This window comes from Sebastes fasciatus, chromosome 2, assembly GCF_043250625.1.
Source record: "Sebastes fasciatus isolate fSebFas1 chromosome 2, fSebFas1.pri, whole genome shotgun sequence".
In the NCBI taxonomy this organism is placed as follows: Eukaryota; Metazoa; Chordata; class Actinopteri; order Perciformes; family Sebastidae; genus Sebastes; species Sebastes fasciatus.
The window spans coordinates 16,350,972-16,372,535 of NC_133796.1; the positions used below are offsets into that span (position 1 = coordinate 16,350,972).

The following is a 21,564-nucleotide window of genomic DNA, read 5'->3' on the forward strand; positions in this document are numbered from 1 at the left end:
GACCTCTCTCAATTTTTCTATCGTAGATGGTTAGAAGGCCAGGCCGACTTGTTTTGTTTCCGATTCGCAAACTCTATTTCTTCTACTCTGTTTACTGGCGGATTACAGATATATTCACTGATATATATTACAAATATTCACTGACTGCTACTGGTCTGATCCACCAAAGCAGCTGCAACTTGGTGCCTTGCTGAAGGCCACCTTGACACTTAGTTGAAGGTGAGGAGAGTTACTCATTCACCCTCTCCACCCACATCGTCCATGAGACTCTGGGGATTTGCATCAGAAGACCTCCAGTAATAACCTTCTCTCACCTTTATGGATTTGTGGCTACTCCTAACAGAACAGAGCATACAGTCTCACTCAGCCAAACCCTTTTTTATCAGATCTGATTGCATGAACGTAATAAAGGAAATATTCAATACTGTGAGAATAGTAGGCAGTTTTGAGATAAAAAATCTGCATTTCAGTCACCTAAACATTTTACTGGCTCAAACAACCTCCATCTCCAGAGGTTATGGTTTAGCAGACTTCCAACATATGATTAGATAGTCCATCAAAGTGCATCTTATATTAAATGATTTCATGCTTCATTCAACTGCTGCAGGGAAGCAAAAAATAAGAAAAAAATTACCAGAACAATAAAACTCCATGAGTGGGAGTAGTAAAAAAAGGTGGTAAAAGTGAAATAGTCTTCTCACAAACTTTATAAGAGTACAGTCTCCTCAGGCTTTAACAGTTCCAGGAATGATGTCATAGTGCGGCCAATCACAATAAACCACTGAATACAATAATTAAAGGGAAAGTATACTTTTGGGGTAATTTTACTATTTCCATGCATACCCCCAAAACAGGGCAATAGCAGGGTTTTAGGTACACCGACGTCTTGAGTAAGCACCTTTTGTTTTTTTGGCTGGAAGCAGTGACTTCTTAGAGTCTCGGCTGGTTGCCTAGCAACCTCAAGGTGTCTACAAGACGGCAGGAAGTTACAGCTCCTGGCCAATAAATAAATGTATTTATTAGAGAGCTTTAGAGGTGCTGGTAGGAGGATTTATTTTTATCTTTGGACTGAGTGAGGCTATCTGTTTCCCCCCTGTTTCTGGTCTTTATGCTAAGCTAAGTTAATGGGCCACTGGCTGTAGCTTCATATTCAGCAAAAAGAGGGGAATTGATCTTCCCATCTAAGTCTCCGCAAGAAAGTGAACAATTGCGTATTTCCCCAAATGTCAAACTATTCCCTTGGTGTGGAAGGTATGTTTCACTACAACTGAGTCAAGGGTATCCTCATATACCGGTTCGTATGATATCTTACGAATAGTTATTCCTCGTTTTTTGTGCATTTTCCTGCGAATGTCCAGCAACATGTGATGCACGTGTCAATTTCCACTCCAGTCTTTTCAAAATAAACTTCCATCTTCACAGGAAATTACTTGGTTAGGTTAAGGCAACAAAACTACTTAGCTAGGTTTAGGAAAAGATTGTGGTTGGGTTAAAATAACACCAGAAATGGCGTAAAATATGTACGGAAGTTACGCAACTAAAACTACTTAGTTCTTACTCTGGAAGTGACATAGCTTAAGTACGGAAGTTACATTACAAATAAGTCACCGATGACTTCTGGTTTCAATGGGGTACGAACAGCAGACGAAAGTCCAGTGTTTTTTGACCCACCCATCCATCCACCCACCCCGACCTCCTCTCGTTTGTCACTCTTTACATTTCCTGGTTCGCGATTACGTGGAATACATATGAATTGATTTCCTGGGATATATACGAATTACAGTACATTACTTTTTGTAGGTAGCGCCACGGACGGTGTATGAGAACAGCCTGAGTGGGGCTTGAACCAATAAAACATCCAGTAATTCAACAAAAAAATGCTACATGCATACAGCATGTCTTTAAAGTCCACACAGACTTGAAAAAGGCATTAATGAGTTTGTCTGTCTTTGGGTAAAATGGAAAAAAATACAATTCCCCCAAAAACTTTCCCTTTAAGCACAACAATCTAGTGCCTTGTTTGTTCATAACACATTGGAATGCAGCATCTTGGCCATGATCAAATCTATCACCTGAGGATATTTTAACAATGAGTCAAAGGCAATAAACCTGTGTGTTACAATCTGCCAATCTGCATTGAAACATGGCTTTTTGCAGGCTAAATGCACCGCACAAGCCAAAGCATCACACACACAGAGATGAATAAGGGAGTTCACAGGCAGTGTGAAGACTCAGCTTTGATACGTTAGACAAATAGGCTAAATTCAGTGAATGCGTGTGTCCTTACTTCATCTCATGCCAAAACTAGCCCAGCCCAGAGGGGACGCAGTCAGACGCTGCTGGTGACACATGCAGTATATTAATGAGTCTTATTAAAGCAACAGAACAGTAGCAAATGTTGTTTCTCTGACCCGCTCAGCCCTGACGGCCTGACAGAACCACCTGGCCCGAGTCACTGGTAGACAAGCACATACAGTGGACAAGGTCACCTCTCAAACGGCTAGATTTCAAACTCACTTTGGGTTCATGGATTTCCACATTGACATTTTGCAAAACATAATACTGATTTACCCAAAAAGCAGTCATATTGTCAGACTTTTTGGACACAAACATGGAGTACAAATGGCCTTCCTTCATTTGCTCTCTTTCCACATGTATTTCTTTATCTCTCCTGCTTCCTCTCTTTCTCTGTCCACTCCTTTCTTTCTCTACATCAGTGTGTGTTGAGCAGGTTGATATAGCTGTCAGTGTTTCCCACTGCCGGTGAGATTGAGTGGAGCTGGACAGGGAAACAGAGGAGAGAGATTAAATCAGGGGAAGTAATCGATACCGGCATGTTGAGTGAGCCACCAAACACTGGGACTGTCAGACTCACAGCACCTTGATGGTCTCATCAGATAAAGTACTCAACCCGCAGTGGAGCGGGTTATATTGCTTAAACATTCATTCATCCTTAGTCCAATAGACAGCAATAAAGAATAAGTACTTTCACTCAAATAGTGTGTGTAAGATAAATTTGAAGTGTTCCTCATTGGGAAATATAATGCTTTTACTACTTCTACTTCTCACAATTTGTCTATGTTTTACCAGCAACTTCAAGAAAATTGGAGAAATGTATTGTCAGTGGTGGATGAACTACCTGAATGCCACACTTGAGTAAAAGTATAGATATCTAACCAGAAAATGACTTTAGTAGACAAATAAAGTCACCTATTAGAATATTACTTGAGTAAAAGTCTTAAAGTGTCTGACATTTATTGTACTTAGGTATCAAAAGTATTTTTCTGATATTAAATGTACTTAAGTATTGAAAGTAAAAGTACAAGTAAATGCTGTTTTTGAGATTTATGAAGTTTATTCCTCTTAACATATACACCACCTTAAAAATGGAGGCTACATTACACTTAAAGAAAAACGAGGTCTTCACAACTTATAGGATTTAAGGAACAAAATTCAGTTTTTCCTTCCCTCGTATTCGCAAGTAGCATGATCTGACATGCAGCCTGCCTGGACTTGAGTGGAAATCTAAACTACGGCTTTGCACATGTTGCCCATCACGTGAATGATGTAACTTGCAAGCTATAGTAACAAGTAATGGAGATGCTTAGGGGGGAAATATGAGTAAAAGTGCACATTTTATGTTGGAAAGTACTGTATTATAAAGTATTATTACTTTGTTACATTACACCACTGGCCATTGTGCACAGTTACTTGACATAAACTTAAGATCTGTATTTTTGTTTGGCTCTGGAAGGGACAGATGTTGGTAATTTGATGCGTGTTTGAAATGGAAAGTCCTACTAAAATTATATTTTTTCAGTACACTCTGTACAAGAGTTGTATTATCTTAGTAATTACTTGTTAAAGCACCTGGAGGAAACCCACACAGACACTGGAAAACACGTAAACCGGCCAGCTGATTCAAACAAAGCAACATTATTCCTAATTAATACTTCGAGCTGTAGTGCACAGTAAATAAAAAGTTAATATAAAGTTAATATCATAGAATCTGTAAAAAGGTGCATGACAGTATGGAATTAATTGTGATTTTATTTTACAAGCATTCCTGCACTTTTACTTTGAGAGAGTAGAGCATTTCCAATCTGACATTCAATCGAGGGTAATGAATTGCATGTAATGAATAATTTGAAATAAAATGAAAATAATTTTACTCACGACTCATGAGTTTTTTCTTTGACTCTATTATTGGCACCTGGAGCGCTTTGAAACTGGTGATGACAACTATTCTTGGGATGAGAGGTGTGATTGTGAATGTAGAAGTTCAGTGAGATTGTCTCAACACTTTTTATGTTTATGCTGTGCAAGAAATGTGACCCCAGTGAATGAAACTCATTTACATCCACACTGAGAAAGGAAAGAAAGAAAGATTGAATGTTTTAGTAAAGTTTAGTTAAGACGCAGCTGAGGCTGATGAGAACGTTGAAATAGCATCGCAGGGTAAACACATGTTTAATTGATCAAATTATTTATGGCATCTATTCTATTTAGTGTGTCACAGCCATTCCAGTGAGCCAGCATGCACAATACCAGGGCGTGGGCCACCTAAATGGAACAGGGCCATAATTATAATGTGTTTACCTTGCAATGACATGTCAGGATGGCTGCTGTGAAAAATGTCCTATCTTGGCTAGTTTGACTGTTGCCTGAGCTCATGAGCTGTGATTGACCGCTGTTTTAGAGACTCCTCTGCTCTGATTGGTTGTTTTCCTTCAGGCGCGGCAGAATCTTGCAAATGCGATTAGCAGCACTAAAAGGACACAGAGGAACCTGATTTTTTCACATATTATCAGTCTCATGTACTATTGTTAGAATATAATGCCAGTTTGAGCAAATATGACAAAACTTTATTTTTTATTAAAGTTACCAACTCTAGCTTTAAAGCTGCATTGGCCAATTTCTGCCCACTAGAGGTCAGAAAGTGCTTCAAAAGCAAACATAACAATAAATCTTGGGATGCTAACTCAACTTATCAAGTTTTGTTACATTACTCACATATCGGCAGAAACAGAAAAGCATGGGATACCCTCAGGGCATCTGTCAATGTATTGTATGTAAGAAAAAAAAAATGTTTCTGTGAAGTAATTTAATGAGTTTTTCTGCACTCCACATTGACCTCAAAGCACAGACTCCTTAAATTACTCAACAGAAACAAATTATTTCCTGCATACGTGAGTGGTCAACATCATGCCTTTCAGTTTTAGTTTTTTTTACAGACTGGCAGTAAACACACCATCTTTGTTCATTTGTGTTATCGCCAAACCAGAACGTCCTACAGCCAGCGCTCCCAGCGGTGGCTTCAAGGCACAAGGCCCAGAGTTTGTAGATATAAAATAATTGTATATAGGGCCACACTCATGGAATTTGTTTTAAACAGGAAAGGAGACACGTGACAGGTGCAAGAAGACCCTCTTCTTCCTGAAGGAAAGATTAAGAGCGTCCTTTCGAGCAAAATCACAGCCTGCTGATGGCAAATTCAGTCTCACCTGACAAAGCAGACACCAGACAGACAGGCAGCATCCTATCCTCCCCTAGAAACAAACGTGTCTCCAGCAGGCTCCACATTTCAACAACCAATGCACACACTCACAAACACACACACACACACACGCACACACGCACAAACGCACACACACGCTTTATGCTAAAGCAAGCGTGGATAAGGGGGAGATACCAACTAAGCATAAAATACATGCTGAGTTTCCCTGATGCTGTCAGATTGCAGGTAATTAATTTTACATCTGAAAGGTTCCCCATTACCAATGCCTGTGCACCACTGATCACAACACATCAGCAGGGAAGAGGCAGACCCCAAAACTCCTGCAGCACTTTCAGTGGAAACAGAACCAAAGGAATAAATGACCCTGGAGTCAAGATATACAGTTGATCTCTGAGGTACTGACTTCTGCTCAGATAGAGTAGCTTTAGTTTTTTTTTTTAAACTTTCACTCTGGCAATAGCTAAAAAGAAACTTGACAAGTGAATTATTACTATGTAGCATTTACCTTCTTACACAACATTATTGTCAGGCAAGCATATTATTTATTAAAATTGTTCATTTGTTTATGCGTGAGAGTTACATAACAGCCTCTTAGTTTCACTCCAAGTCACGCTAGTAACAATAGCTGATATTGTACTAGCTAGCAGTGTTACTGCAGCTGGTTAAATAAAGTTGATAAAGTATTCCAAAGTTTGATTGCAACTATTGTCAATCTGGACCCAGAGTTTTATAATCTGATCAAAATGCTGGTGAGAAAGCCTGTGTAAAATAGAGTAGCTCCAAACATTAAACTGGAAAGCACCCAAAGCACATTTTCAACACAGATGGGGTGGCCAGGGCGTACTGGCACCGTCCCCCTGGAATCTGATTGGCCACTCTTGGTGACTCAGAAGGTAATAGGTTGTTGGCTTGTAAGTATCAGAACCTCTATATGTATTTGTAAGTGACTGTTAACATTTCTTGTTAGAAAGTCAATCAAACGACCACAAAGAGACGTAAAATTACCACAAAGAGATGCAAAATGACCGGAAAGAGACACAAAACAACTACAAAGAGAAACAAGACAACCACAGAGAGACACAAAACAACCAGATAATTGGTCAAAATTGCTTCAAACCCGATGCAGAAAGGTATCACATTTAATACATACATGCTACAAGAAATACAGTACACGATTCAGATTACGTTAACCTGCAGCTAGCGGCTTAAGCTTACTGGGAGCAGGTCCTCATGTGCACAACACAATGAACAAGGGCAACTGGTGTTCAGCTTTTCCTTGCAGTCCTGTGGGAACGCTGGGGAAAGACTCATTTGTATGTTACAAGGGGACAGGAAGGTCAGTGTGTGTGTCGGTGCCTGCATGGGTGTATTCTGTATTCTGTGCGACGTGTATACCATACGTGTGCATTCATATGTGTGCAGCCAATCAGAGGCAGACTAGATCGGTATGCTGTTACTACAGACTGCAGTTAGTTTAGAGATCTCAGCTGAAGTGACAGAAGTGAGTTGATCTAAAAGAGAAGCCGTTGTGGAGCTCATTTAAGATGCAGCAAACAAAACAAAACAGTATTTTGAATTCATGGAAGAAAGACTAATAACACTGTGCGTGGTGCTAACTACTTTGAGCCCAGCTAGATCACACAAAAACTTTCTGGACAGAGATACGTTTTTATGTATTTTTAGTAACTGATCTTTTTACTATTTGTGTTTGGGGGTAAGATGGAAGGTTAGAATTAATGTTATACTTACTGTACCTAGAAAAAAATATCTTTTAATACAGAGGTAAAGAAAAACAGATCTACTTACAACAGCACTGAGGCTATCAAGCTGGTCTCCACTAACAGGTTTTTGCTCCGGCACTTGATCCCTCTCCCTTATTAGCTAGAAAAGCAATGTCACACTTCTCATGTCTGTGAATATTAACCACTCTGCCACCAGTCTGTGCCTCCTCTCTGAAGGTGATTTAGGGGCTGAGTGTGAGGATGGGGGTTAACTGAGCTACACTTGGGCTTTGCAGGTATTTCTTTGTGACCATCATCATATTATCAATGCTGCGATCATGCAGCCTGTGGCCAGCAAAGACACAGCTAATGTTAGGACAGACAAAATACAAAACAGATAGGGTAAGTGTAAACATGGACATGTGTGCCACTAGTTGGTTTTTCTATTTAACTGTTGTTTGTGGATTTGGGTGTCAAAACTACCAGATATTTGTCTGAATATTGTACATAATGACTAATACACAGAGTAATTAATGATGGTGAAACCTAATTCAATCAAATAATTATAATGTAGAGTTTTAGGTCTAGTGGGCTGCTAAACAAAAGGTGTATTTACAGAAAGTGGAGTAGTGGGGTGGGAGGGTAAATCACATAATTTCAACAAATATCGCCTCAAAATCCTGAAATAAAATCACTATTTCATCATTTTTCAGCATTTGGAGAATCTCTGACGTAAAAGTTCTAGCCATGTCCATTTATCCTCAAGACAAACAGAAAACGTCTATTTGACAAAAAATGAACTTCTACACTACACGGGCCAACAGCAGCCATCCCTGTGGCAGAGGAATTAAGAAGCCTGGGAGATAACAGGGAGGCTGGTCACTCCGCGGTCGCTCCTGTGCTGTCTAATTAATTCAGGCCAAATTGGCTCGACCAGGTGAGAGCCTTCAGAGAATGCATCATTTCAAAAAGCAAAACTTCAACATTTGACTTTTTTTTCCCTCCTGTAACAAAGTGGCAGCATGTAAAGTAAAAATGCAGTGATGGATCCACGGTAAATGACTCCACAAATCTGTGTTGGCTTTGCTTATAGAGAGAGGTACAGTGTTAAAGGTGCTAAATGCGAGATTGGGTGCATTTCTATTTCTTCCTCACGGTTCTCATCATGGTGATGACTGAGCCGGCAGCTCGTAGCTAGCTGTGCTAACAGTGCTAAATGTGAAAACAACAGTGCTGACAGAGCTAACAGTGTTAACCTGAGAGGAAACAGAAGAATGCTACGCTTCCGCAACGGCGCCGTCGGTTAGGACGGCGTTATCAGCTTAAGCTATTAGAGCAGTGCAGAGCGGCATCCGTGAGCTAGCCAAGGGGGGCACACATGCATGTAAAATATGTGCGGCCGGCCCGGCGATGTCAACAAAGCATTGAGAAACTCGGATTTCAACACACACAGAGGAAGAGTGACTTCATTCTCTGCTCAGGTAGACATTACTCCTCTATATCTTTACATGGCAAATAGTTGTTTGCTGCTATATTAATGCTCTGGATATCAAACAGCGCACCTTTAAAAATAAATGTCCCTTTAATAACGTGGCAAAACACTGCCCAGGGTGTCAGAGCCATGCCCGCCACAACATTCCCCAGGGATGGTTGCGATTACATGCAAAGGGCCATATTTATTTTCCTTCTTTAACCACTTTCTGAAACTTGCAAATGGGCCAGTAGTTATTTCCAAAATGGAACATTTGGACCCTTGGCCTAAAGCTGGTGGGTGGCAGAGGGTAGGAGCACTTGTTTTTTCCTCTTTCCCCCCCTTGCTCACTACAGATTTAGATGAACCATCTGGTGTTGGTACCCAACCCTGGACTCCTTGCACATTTGGAACAGCCGTATCAGCAACATATGCTTCTGTCTCTGCGTCTGGCAGCCACACACCCATCACTGGGATGGGAGGTGACATCATTGCACTGCTCAGGTGTGCACTTGTAACAGCAGTGGGGTGATGGGGGAGAGTAGGGGGGGGTCTGGTGAGCCCATCTGCCAACTTGAATCTTAAGATATTTCTACACTGCAGGCTTTTTATCCAGGTGTTATCCCCTGTCCTCGGACAATAATAAGTCCAGGTAGTTCCCCTCATCCCTTATCCCATTGTCAGCATCATACTATACAGCCTGACCTTTTCTATACCTTTTTATGTGTGTACCACACCACAGATGTTGGCAGCAAGATATTTTCAGCTACTGAGCAGGTATTGCGGCAGCTTGCTGAAAAGTTGTATTTTACATGTTACTGGCTTTAGCTTAGAGTTTAGTTTCAGGGCTACATTTTATTCTATGTCCTTTAAACAGAGTTAAAGTTAAGCAGAGTGAAGTATCCTGTCATTGTCACATTACTCAGTGATAGTCTACCCATATGGTTTTGGATGTTGTTGCCTACAGAGTTTAGTCCATTGTGTTTGTCCATGACTTAAAGTGTTGGGTTATTTTTATTCTGAAAGGAATGAGCCATATAGAATTTCTAACTTACAAAATAATTATACCAGTGGGCTACCTCCGGGTCTGAAAAGTGAAGCAAATGAGAGAAAAAGTGCCTTAAACTTGCATTCTTTCTAATAGCCAGCAGGGGGCGACTCCTCCGGTTGCAAAAACATTGTGTAGTCTATGAGAAAATGTCACTACTTCTCACTTGATTTATTACCTCAGTAAACATTGTAAACATGAGTTTATGGTCTCAATTGCTAGTTTCAAGTCTTCTCCAATACAGCATGATGTTCATTTAGTAAATTATGGTCCCATTTAGAGTCAAATAGACCATAAAGCAGGGTATGCTTCAGGGCGTGGCTACCTTGTGATCGACAGGTCGCTACCATGACGTTGCCGGTCTAGGAGTTGTCCGTGTTTTCGGCTTACAACTTTAACCCTTTCACAGTGTGTTTTCAGTTCATGAAAGTTAATAGTAACATTTTGGTCTCCTAAATAGAAAATTAAAATTTTTTTAAAAAAGAACTTAAGGTTTCTAAACAACAGTCCACAAACCAATGGGTGACGTCATGTCCGCTTCTTATAAACCATCTATGTTTGGAACTCTATTTAAAGATTTTGAAACATGTTGTGCCACCAGTGACTATTTAATTGCCAGTTTAAACCATCAATACACGCCAAAGATGAGGCCCAGGCCCTTCAAATCTCACACACATCAGCACCAGCCTACACAGATACAAGCTGAAATGCACCAAAAGAACCCTTCAACCTAAAAAAAAAAAAAAAAAAAAAAAAAAAAAAAAAAGTGAGCAAACAAACAAAAGCAGCTTGATGACTAGGAGGAGAGTGGGCGGCCATGAAAGTGCTGAACACAAGCCCACGCCACCTTGGTCCTCCCAGCATTTTTCCTAGACAGGAAGATGGATGGGCCCAACTCTATTAATAACTACACTCCACTTACCATGACGCCAAAACTGCTAACACTGCAACTGCCCCCTGATGCTAGCTAGAAAAACCACCTCCCACAATGTCGCCCACGTCTCTCCTGATAGGAACACTGTGTTAGGCAACAATACAGTTAACGGGTGCTGGAAATCTCCAACCTGTGCACCTTTTTTCTCCCAGGACGGTGAACCAAGAGGCTCCTGAAGGTTCCTCTGGTAGTTTTGGTCAGTGTGACGTGCTGGCAAGTGTGTACAGCATGATTACAGTGATAGGAAAACATGGGCTGCTTCTTGGCATTTAGTTTAGTTACAGCGCAGATTGATATTCAATCTGGGACGGCATACTTTATGTGAAATCAAGGGCAGAAAAAGATGGAAAAAGATGAGACAGTTAGGGTGAAAATACGTAGAAAGGTGGTGAAAGACAGAGGAAGAAGAGCCTATCTAAATGTGCAGAAGCATCAATGAAGGAACGCTATTGTTCCTAATGAGATGTGACAGCGCGGTATAAACTGGAATATGAAGTGAACCATGATTACAGAGGATTAGATTAACAACCACTATGTAGTGCAGCGAGGAAGCGTTTCAGGCCTGGCATTGTTCCCTCTCTCTTTCTCTCAGTGTATAAATACTCTATGTGCTGTGTTTCTGTTCATGCATGCACAAATATGCACGAGAGGAGGGGTCGTGTGTGAGTGACTGCTTAGCCGTCATGTGAAGCGAGGGCAGCGCACTCTACGAGAGATAGCGGTAAGGTCAGCTCCACCTTCACAATGCTACAGGCGATGATATGCAAACATGGCTGACAGTAGGTGCTTCATCACACGGTGGCAGCTTGACACAGGAGCCTTTTCTCTTGATTAATCCCCTCTGCTTTCTTCCTGCTATGAGACACGCTGCAACCATACAGTATCGGCAAACCATAATAACACAAAGCTTTTCGTTCAGCATCTAATCTGTAAACCGGTGAGGCGAAATACAGCCTGCCAGTTGTCTCTTGTACCCAACCAACACATTCTCACTCACAACTCATCAAATACCACCGCTTGGTCAGTGCTCCTCGGCATCGGAGACCGACGCACAGGATACCCCTCTTGCGTTACTTTTGGACGGACTAGGGATAGCGTGTCAATGTACACTCGTTACATGAATAGTGTCCTTTCAAAATAAACTCCCGTTTTCACAGGAAGTATAGGCAAGACAACCACTTGGTTAAGGCTAGGAAATGGTCGTGGTTGACGTTAACTTCACTGACTAGCGACTCACGTGATTAGACACTCACGGGACTGACGATACCGACGAGTCACATGATAGCAACTGATGTTCCAAAATCAGTCAACGTTACTTTTAGTTTCACACGGGACCCGAACAGCGGTCTCCTGGTTGAAAGTCTTGTGTTTGTTTGACCCATCCACCACCCCTCACTCTCACGCTATTAATACCACGTCACTTGCTCAGACTGTCGAATAACGCCGCGAGTAGGTTTACATCGGAGTTAGTTGAAAGCCCGGTTCATCACATACAGTTGCTAAAAGGTGCCCTTACAAAAAAAAAGTATATGTCAAGTTTCTTTTATGATGTAAACTTAAGTATAGTTCAAGTATAATCCCAAGTGTAATAAGTATACTAATATCAATGTACTAGTAGTATACCCTGCATGTGTATTACTTCAATACTTCTTGGGACTAAATTTGCCCACTTTTTAGTTTATAAAAGTATACTTTTAAGTATACTTTAAATATAAGAGTAGTAAGCTTTGAGTACAAAACTAGTTTACATCAAAGTTGTATTTTGTACTACAACTATAATATAAGTGAACTAGGTATACTGTTAGTTTAGTAGTTATATATGTGTAGCCCATTTTTTGGTTTATGAAAGTACACTTTAAAGTATACTCTCAGTAAACTACTAGTTTAGTAGTTTTTACTGCTAGTATACTTGAACTTATAGTACTTAGCCAAATGTACTTATACCTTTCTGTATACTTTGCAGCATAAGCCAAGTATACTTGGACTTTTCCGTATACTTGCCAAGTACACTTAGACTTCTCTGTATACTTGTCGGTATAAGCTAAGGATACTTAAGTATAATTTTGTTTAAAGTATATCTCAGATAAGTACATAAAAGTAAACTGAAAGCATACTCTCTTATTTTAAGTTTAAAAGCAGTATACTAATAGCACACTTAGGGTGACTCCGTACGTCGGTTTCCAATGCCGAGGGGCATCTACCAAACAGCGGTATTTGATGAGTTGGGAGTGAGAACGGGTTGTCTCAACATGTAAATGTGTGAATGTGACGCGTCAACGAAACTGATTACCAACTCAATAACTTTGAAATACACTACAAGCTGGTACATTACATTTGATGTACACTTTTAACACACTACAACAGAAGATATATCTGTTTAGTTTGCATATTTTTCATTTACACCCACTTCCCTTCTGGAATGAGTAGATGAGAAAAGTTTTGCTGACAGCGAGGCATTCCCAAACCGCCAGTGAGAATAACTTCCGCCCCTCGCCCAATGAGCCGTCACCATGTTGATGAAACACCTCTACCGTGGTTGTGACATTTTCACTTTCGGGAACGCGTGCTCTCTTTTGGCCAAACATCACTACAGAGCATGCCTAAACATTTTCCCATGCGCAGCTTTCTTCGTGACGCTCCTTCACTATCTCAGGGAGCCAATGAGCCAGCTAATGCAGGCTGGGAGTAGAGGAGTTGGGGTGTGGTGGTGGTGTTGGTGGGGCAATCCACTCTCCTAGGTAGAGTCAGTGGAGCAGCTAACAGATTCCTCTCCCACATGCATTTTCATTTTGATGTCTGTGGATTGCTCTCCCACTGCCACTTGTCTTGCATTCTCTCAACTTCACTTCATCATTCCACACGCCCATAAAAAAGGTTCATTTCCTCTTTCCCATTTCCCTAAAGGTGAGTTTAGCAATCAGTCTCTCTGCTAGACGCGCTCCAGCTTTTACCTATCTGCATTCTGAAAGCAAACACAGATATGGGCCTGATGGTGCTTACATACCGTTATGGCCCAACAAAGTCAATTCACAGGTAGCTGATGTCAAAGCGCTGACTTGAGAAAGCCGCCCACCGCCGTCGTAAAACATGATGATGGTGCACGGGCGTGGTGGTGCTCGTGAATGTCATTTAAGGAGGCTAACGGCCGCTGTCTGTTTGAGAGGTGGATCGATACGATAATGAGGAGACGGAGGCACGGGCGTAATCACCGAAAGCCCAGCGGTGCTGAAATCCACAGAATAAAATAGAATTGGGTCCTGGAGGGCAGCAGGCTGACTGACACATTCAGTGAGACGCTCTCTCGCTACATCTCACTGATTCTAATGACGTGGCCTTAATGTCAGAGGAGGTCTCTTTTCTTCTCAGTTTTTCTCTTTCAGTGCTGATTCTCACTACTTTACTGTATTCTGTCTACAAATCTCACAGGTTGGCAAAAACACCTGATGTGATGCGCGACCTATAAACAGTAGGGGATCTTGATAATTCACCTCTATTATCGCAAAGCAAGAGATATAGGTAATGGTGATTAATGTGAGGGATTAGTACAGCGTTTAAGGTATAGTGGAGATGTAACGCACACATTACTGGAGCTCATGCCTGCTGGATTTAAATGGAATTTCATTAAAGCTAAACGAAAGAATGATGACTTTTACAACTCCCACTGGCAGCATTTTTACAGGCAGACATTTCGCACTAATGACTTGAATATGAAATAGTGACCCCATCGCACTAAGCACAGTTTGAGTAAATTGGGCTCAGTGGCAAAATAACCTTCACCGCAGTGACTGTTGAATCTGTTGTTAGAGCGTCTTACAGCAGGGGTTCTTACAGTTTTTCAGCCTCTGGACCAGAACTTTAGTCTCTTGCCCCCGGACCTGAGCTCATTTGAACATATTGGTAGTCTCGTTTTGTGATTACTCAACAACAGCAGGCCCGTGACCCAGTTATTGGCCAACTCTTAGCCTCACAGGTATTTCACAGGTTGAGCTACAACAGGAAACGCTGCATGTATAATTCATCACTGTACACCAAATGTTTCCAGCCCAAGACAGCGAGGACAATCACAGTAAACATACGCACGTCCATCCATTATGCATAGGAATGGAAATACATGCTATCACTGACCCTGATATGAAATGGGACACATGAGGGTTGTACTGGCTGCGATACAAGCGCAGCGTGAGTGTCGGCACGCCTACCGTTGATGGTGCGTCTGTGAAATCCATCTGTTTCTGGCCATGACTGGCTGAACTGAAGGGAACCAATGGAGTGAGACCTGATTTGGTGTCAAACGGAGTACTTGGATGAGATAGTGTGTATGGATTTGGCGTAAGAGCGTTGGACCCTGTTCTACAGCTTATGGTGTTTATGTGCATCCTGGTGAGAGCTGGCGCTAGGAGCCAGGTTTGAGTCAGAGTCGCTGGACGGAATGGAAAGACTGGACATTGAGCAGGTTTTGCTCGCTGGCTGTTAATGTTGTGACTAATAAAAAGGACAGCTGTGATGTGACCTCATATCCATATGCCATACCCGCATTTCCCACAATTATGTTAAAGTGGAAAAAGCAAGGACCACGATCAGCAGGTCGGAAGTTTAACGTGCCTTTGACTGATATAATGTAACCTTGAAAATCATTACAATATATATAAATATAAATTGTATCTTTTTTTTTTATCTCTATAATTCATCTTTATCTGAAACGATTGCATGAGAGTCTATGGAGCAGAGCTGGATAGTTGTCGTACCTTGGTCAAAGCTGGCCGATGCTACGCTATGATTAGCCAGTCTGCGTTCGAGGGGCGGGACTTAGCGAAGGGTCAGTTCCCAGCAAGAGGAAAAATAAAAGTATAAATCATAAAAACAAAAAGTGAGCACCAAGTAACGATGTGTGGTAACATTCAAATTTAAAAATCACACTTACAAATCAGTCATGAATGACTTAAAACTGTAGTACTATATTAATGAGATTAAACAACGCAAGTGTTTGGCAGTAAAACCTTAAACAGCCTGTGTTTGATCACCCATGTGAGACCCAGTAAAATAATTGAACGTGACGGCATGTATAGTGAGACAGTACAAAAGACTTACGAGAAATTAAGAGTGTGATATTATCGGCTCCTGCGCTGCAAACTGTCACTTACAATAAAGGCCCCTGTTGTCAGCAGGCGGGGGCGAGGGGGAGGGGATATTTAGTCTGAAATGATGAATTGATCTCAGTTAACTTATGGACGCTGGACAACCCAGAGGTTGTCACTTAATGATAAATGGACGTAATACTGAGCAACGGGGACAGCAAGTCAAGGACTTGGGGAGGGAGATTTAACGCATGATGGATGATAATCGGGCATACTATGTGGCATTTAAGGAAGTGTGATATGGGGCGCGTGTGCGTGTGTGTGTGTGGGTGTGTGTGTATGTGTATGTTTGGTAGATGTTTTTTGGTAAAAACTATAAAACGTTTGTTGATAACAGTTTCAGGTGCCACCATATAGTAGCCATCTTGGTCTTCTTAACACAGAAAATATTGTTCATGTCATGAAAACGTTAACAGTCCTTTAAATATGTACTAGACATGTGCATGCTAAAAATCTTTAGTATCCAAACCCAAGTCAAGACGATATGACATATTGACTTCTGGCATGGACACCAACAATCTACAGTTTCAGCACCTGCACGGCAAAAACTTCATCTAACTGGGGTCGACTTTTACTGTAGCTGAAATTATCCAGAATTATTTATATTGCTGCATTTTAATTCAGCCTTAATACAGCTGAGGTCACGAAATATAGATGAAATGTATAGAATAAAAGGTGCAACATGTGTGAGGCCACTTCAGAGGACTGATACGCCACACTCAGTAACAGAAGTAAAGTCTCTCCTGGAAGTCACAGCTCACCCACGCTTACTATTTGCTCAGGACTCCACAGTGATGGCTCCCTACTGGACACTGATGGTGGTGTAAATGTTACATAAATAACCTGTGGTCAATATGATCTTTCTTCAGTGTGTTTTCAGTGCAGACATTTGCTATAAATCACATCGTACCATACTGCTGACAGTGGGGAGATCAGTAAAGTTTGCTTTGCATCAATCAGGTCTTCAAGACACCTCCATAGCAGAGCTGTATGTTTAGATAGGACCAGTAAGAATGAGTGGCTTACCGCTGCATAAGTGTATACCATTTTTCCACAATATATCCACTCACAAAAGGAAATGTATCTCATAAGTTAAGTTCTGAATAAGATGATGCTGCAGTTATTATGCAAGTTAAATTAATTTGCATTTGTCTAAGGTTTATGAAGATTCATGCCAGAACGCAGGCGTACGAGTAATGTCACAATACTCGTCACACTTGTGATTTTGAGTTTGTGACTGCAATGTCTTTATGTTAAAAAAGTACCATAGGTGCTGTTTATGTAGATGATATATATAGATATACTATATTAATCCAGCAGCAAACAAAACACATTCAAACAAGCAACACTTTGTCTGTCTGTTATGGTTGGTTGTGTGAGATTGACACATACAATATGAACAGGTTGACTGAGAAACTGACTGAGAAAAACAAACTCTGCCAATCATCCCACTTCACAATATTTGTTTCAATCACATCATTCATTTGTTTGTAGAGAAGTGTATTCCAATGTGATAATTTATCTGGCATGTGCACCAACTTTATGCTGTGAACTGACAAGAGGGCAGGCTATTCATTCAGTAGCTCTTATGGAAGATGTTTTTAGTTTGTACTATGACGTGAAATCAGTAATAAAGAGAGTAAAGAAAGAGACGATGGGGAATCATCTGAAGCCAGCAGAGATAAGTGAATGGGTGCTATACAGGTAATAATTAGGGCTGTCAAAGTTAAGGCGATGATAACGCGTTACGGCAAATTTGTTTCAATGTCACTAATTTCTTTGACGCATTAACGCATCTTGTGATTTTTAATTAACCTCTTAAAAATCCAACAGGCCGCCGATCTTTCGGAGGTTGTAGTGATCTCGGTTTTAAAGCCATGTCATACTAGCTTGTCGCAAAGGAGGCTAAATAACGCTCCAAACTTACGCTAAATTTTGGTGAGCAAAAACTGGCATGGCCAATTTAAAAGGGGTCCGTTGACCTCTGACCTCAAGATATGTGAATGAAAATGCGTTCTATGGGTACCCACGAGTCTCCCCTTTACAAACATGCCCACTTTATGATAATCATATGCAAATTTTGGGGCAAGTCGTAGTCAAGTCAGCACACTGACACACTGACAGCTGTTGTTGTCTGTTGGGCTTGAATTTGTCATGTTATGATTTGAGAATATGTTTTATGCTAAATGCAGTACCTGTGAGGGTTTCTGGACAATAGTTGCCATTGTTTTGTGTAGGTAATTGATTTCCAATATTAAATATATACATATATTTGCATAAAGCAAGCATATTTGTCCACTCCCATGTTGAGCATTAAATACTTAACAAATCTCCCTTCAAGGTAAACTTTGAACAGATACAAAATGTGTGATCAATCGTGATTAACTATGGACAATCATGCGATTAATCGCAATTAAATATTTTAATCCATTGACAGCCCCAGTAATCTAATCAGTAACCAAAATACGGTCAGTTTTTCTAAAAAACATAATATGATTAAGCTCAGGGCATAGAGATAATTAATACAGAAAGACATGTTCAAAAGAGTGATATATTTAGTTGTGTTTGGGAGTCAGGTCTTTTGAGTTCCTCAAACAAATCAGTGTTCATAAGATGTAGGAATCTGTTGGCTCAACAGTGACTGTGAGTGTGTTTGTGCCACTTCCAAATGATTTCAGAAAAGTCACCTGCAGTAGAGAAAAATACCTCCAGTGTGTCACTTACACCTCCCTGTTGCCAAACTGTTCACAGAAGCAAGTTGTCATCGTGAATTAACCGAAAAAAGCTGTTTCAAACCAATAAACGATCACGTCTGTCGCTCACACTCGCCACAGAGGCAAATCATATTAAAAACAAACAAACCAAATGTATCACATATAACAATGCTCACTATACAACAGTAGCTTCACTCACCCGTCCCTGTTTTCATCTTCATCTGCGTTGGAGAGGAGCTGCGAGCCAGCCAGCGAGAGGTCCAGAGCTGCGAGGGGCAGATCTCTGTAGCCAAAACTCACCAGCTGGACTGGAGGAGTCAAGTACTGGTTCTCATCCTCCACTGGCTGGGAGATGATCTCCAAGTCCGACAGACCGGCCTGCTCCACTTCCCTAGTTACATGCCAACAACAGCAACAGAAAGACAAGTCACGCACACACACGCAAGCACAAAGAGGAGACAGAACAGAGAAAGGCATGTTATTTTAATAAAAAACACATTCCTCAGATGTGTGCAGAAATATTACTTCACTCCAGTAAAATTCATTTAGAATTGATGCTGTCCTGGAAAAATTGAAGGAGTAATCATGTCTGATCAGTGTCATTCTCTGGTTAAATAAGTCTCAAAGAAGCCATCATTTTTTTTTATATTTCAGGTAAATATTTCAGTAGTTTAAATATCAAAACCACAGTATAATGACATGCATCAATTACCATAAAAGTAGCAGATATAGCCAGGATAACAGAGCAGAAGAAAAGGAAAGAAAGGGTATTTGTTGAAGAAGCGTATGAGCACAAAAGCAGCGCAGATAAAAAAGACTTAATTATTCAGCCGAGCCTCTTCACTAAGAACACATTCTTATTTACAGTGATGGCCTCGGGGCGTAAACGCAGGGTCAGAGAGGGTTACACGCAAACACCCACTCAGCACCAGGGAGCTACTGAGCACTCACACAATCCTCCACTGGTGAGGACCAGAGGAGCTGCAGGTACACAGTGCCTTGCTCAAAGACGGTGATTAGTGAGGGGGAGAGCGCGTGCTGCTGCAACTGGACATTTTAGCCAATGTCATTCAATAGTAAACAAGCTTAGTTCACAACAACACAAACAATTGTATTGATGAAGAGGAAGAGGAGTGTTAAGAAACAAACCGAAGACACCTGATGAGGTAGATACTACCTGATGTGTAATAATGTTACAGTTTACATTGAAGACAATGTTGTAATGATAAAAGGATATTGAAGTAAACAACTCTAAAGGTTTCTCTATGTTACAGGGGTCGTGTCTAAAAGGTAACCCCAAAATTGCTAAATCTGATCTGCAAAAACTCTCGCCAGGCTCGCTGCCCGACAATCTATCGTAATCTTAACTATTCGAGATCAATCCCATCTCGCTGGAGTTTCCCAACTCGGGGTGTTACCTTGTAGACACAACCTAGTAGGATCATTTCATTAAAATTGCTGATACGGAAGCCATAAACGGACATGATTCAAACATTTTTTTTGTATTATCATTGTTAGTTATCTCAAGATCACAAGTTAATTATGTCATTAACTTCAGAAAACGAGCTTTGTTATCTCAAGACAAAAAGACAATTAACTCAATATCACAAGAAAACAAAAGGATGTGTACTCTTATTAACGATTGGGTCAAATTAGCCTTCGGTAAATGCGTACAAACGGACCAGATAGAGCTGATAGTGATGGACTAGGTGAATTTAGCAGAAGGATAAACGTGTGACAAGTCCAGTTTTCAAAATAAACTGTTAAAGGGAAACTTGAGTAAATGCCCTGTAAAACAAATTTTTCTGAGGTAAAAATATAGATAACAGTTACGTGCATCAAATGTTAAATTATTTTGCTGTGCAAAATAATGTAGGTGAATGGTGATGTCAATCACAGTTGAGATGTGGCCAGTAAATCATAATGCATTTGGACCCTTTTTGACCCACTTGGAGTAATAATACATTACATCTATGGGATTTTGACGAATACTCGGAATATGAAATATTGAAAATATTTTTGTCACAACAATATTGACAAAGAGACCAGCCTGATTTTTGACCCAGCTATGAATTTAATGGTAAATTGAATAAATTATTACAGTAAATGAAGCTCTAGTTTAGTTTTTACCTTGAACAGTTTCTCTTACTGTCAAGGCATTTTTTTTCCGTATTTTCCATTTATTAGGTTTTAATTAATGGAATTTACAATGAGGTCATTGAACAATTTGACAGGTGAATTTAAATGACAGGTTGGATGTTAATCTAATAACTATGCCAACCTTCCATTGTGTTCATACCAGCAAACCTCCGCCCTCTACCCTTATCCACCTCGAGTCTTTAAACCTTAATATCTAAACACATCAAGGCTCCTCAGTTGTGGGCCAGCAGCACGTCACCCAGCGTGCCCACAAGCCCCAGTTGTGTAAAAGCTGGGCCATCTCAGTAGAGCGTGGAGGTGGAAACAAATGCTGAGTGCAGCTGCAGACTGACTGTGTGTGTGTGTGCCCTGTGGTGTGTATTTTTAGACCAGAGCAGATGCTGGTGTATCATGTCTGCTGTGACGTCATCGCCTCTCCCTTTGTCAGCTGAGTGGATCCCCACTCTCCTTCAAACGTCAAAGGAAGTCAGGAAAAGGGTGAATGGGGAGGGGGAAACTAGAGCAGGAGTGGGAGAAAAGAGGGAAGGATATCAGGGGTTATACAAGAGGGACAGGGGATGGCAATAAAGAAAAGAAAAGGAGCTATGAACAATAAAAGAAGAGAAGATGGGTAAAAAAGAAATGGACCAGAGAGACTGGGCTGGAACCAGAAAGAGGCGGGAGGGAAAGAGGAGCACAAAGGTTCAGGTAGTGAGAAGAGGAGGTCACACATAAAAGTAAGAGTGAAGAAAAATATAAAGGTAAAGGGAAGAGAGAGGAGGAAATAAGATTGACTATAGATACGGCAAAGTGAAAAAGAAAGTGGAAATAGAGGTGATAAGAAGATTAGAAAGAGGAAAGAAGGTGGTAAAAGAGAGGAGAAG

General features: G+C 40.9%; 1 protein-coding gene across 2 annotated transcripts in view; it reads right to left on the reverse strand.

Moving 5' to 3' along the window:
* LOC141753257 (transmembrane protein 266-like) overlaps positions 1-21,564 on the reverse strand; it is a 54,162-nt gene that overhangs the window by 20,683 nt on the left and 11,915 nt on the right. For both annotated transcript variants that reach the window (XM_074611750.1, XM_074611742.1), the window contains exon 3: positions 18,741-18,932. In XM_074611750.1, the coding sequence (XP_074467851.1) occupies positions 18,741-18,932 (192 nt within the window). The remainder of the gene's footprint in view (positions 1-18,740; positions 18,933-21,564) is intronic.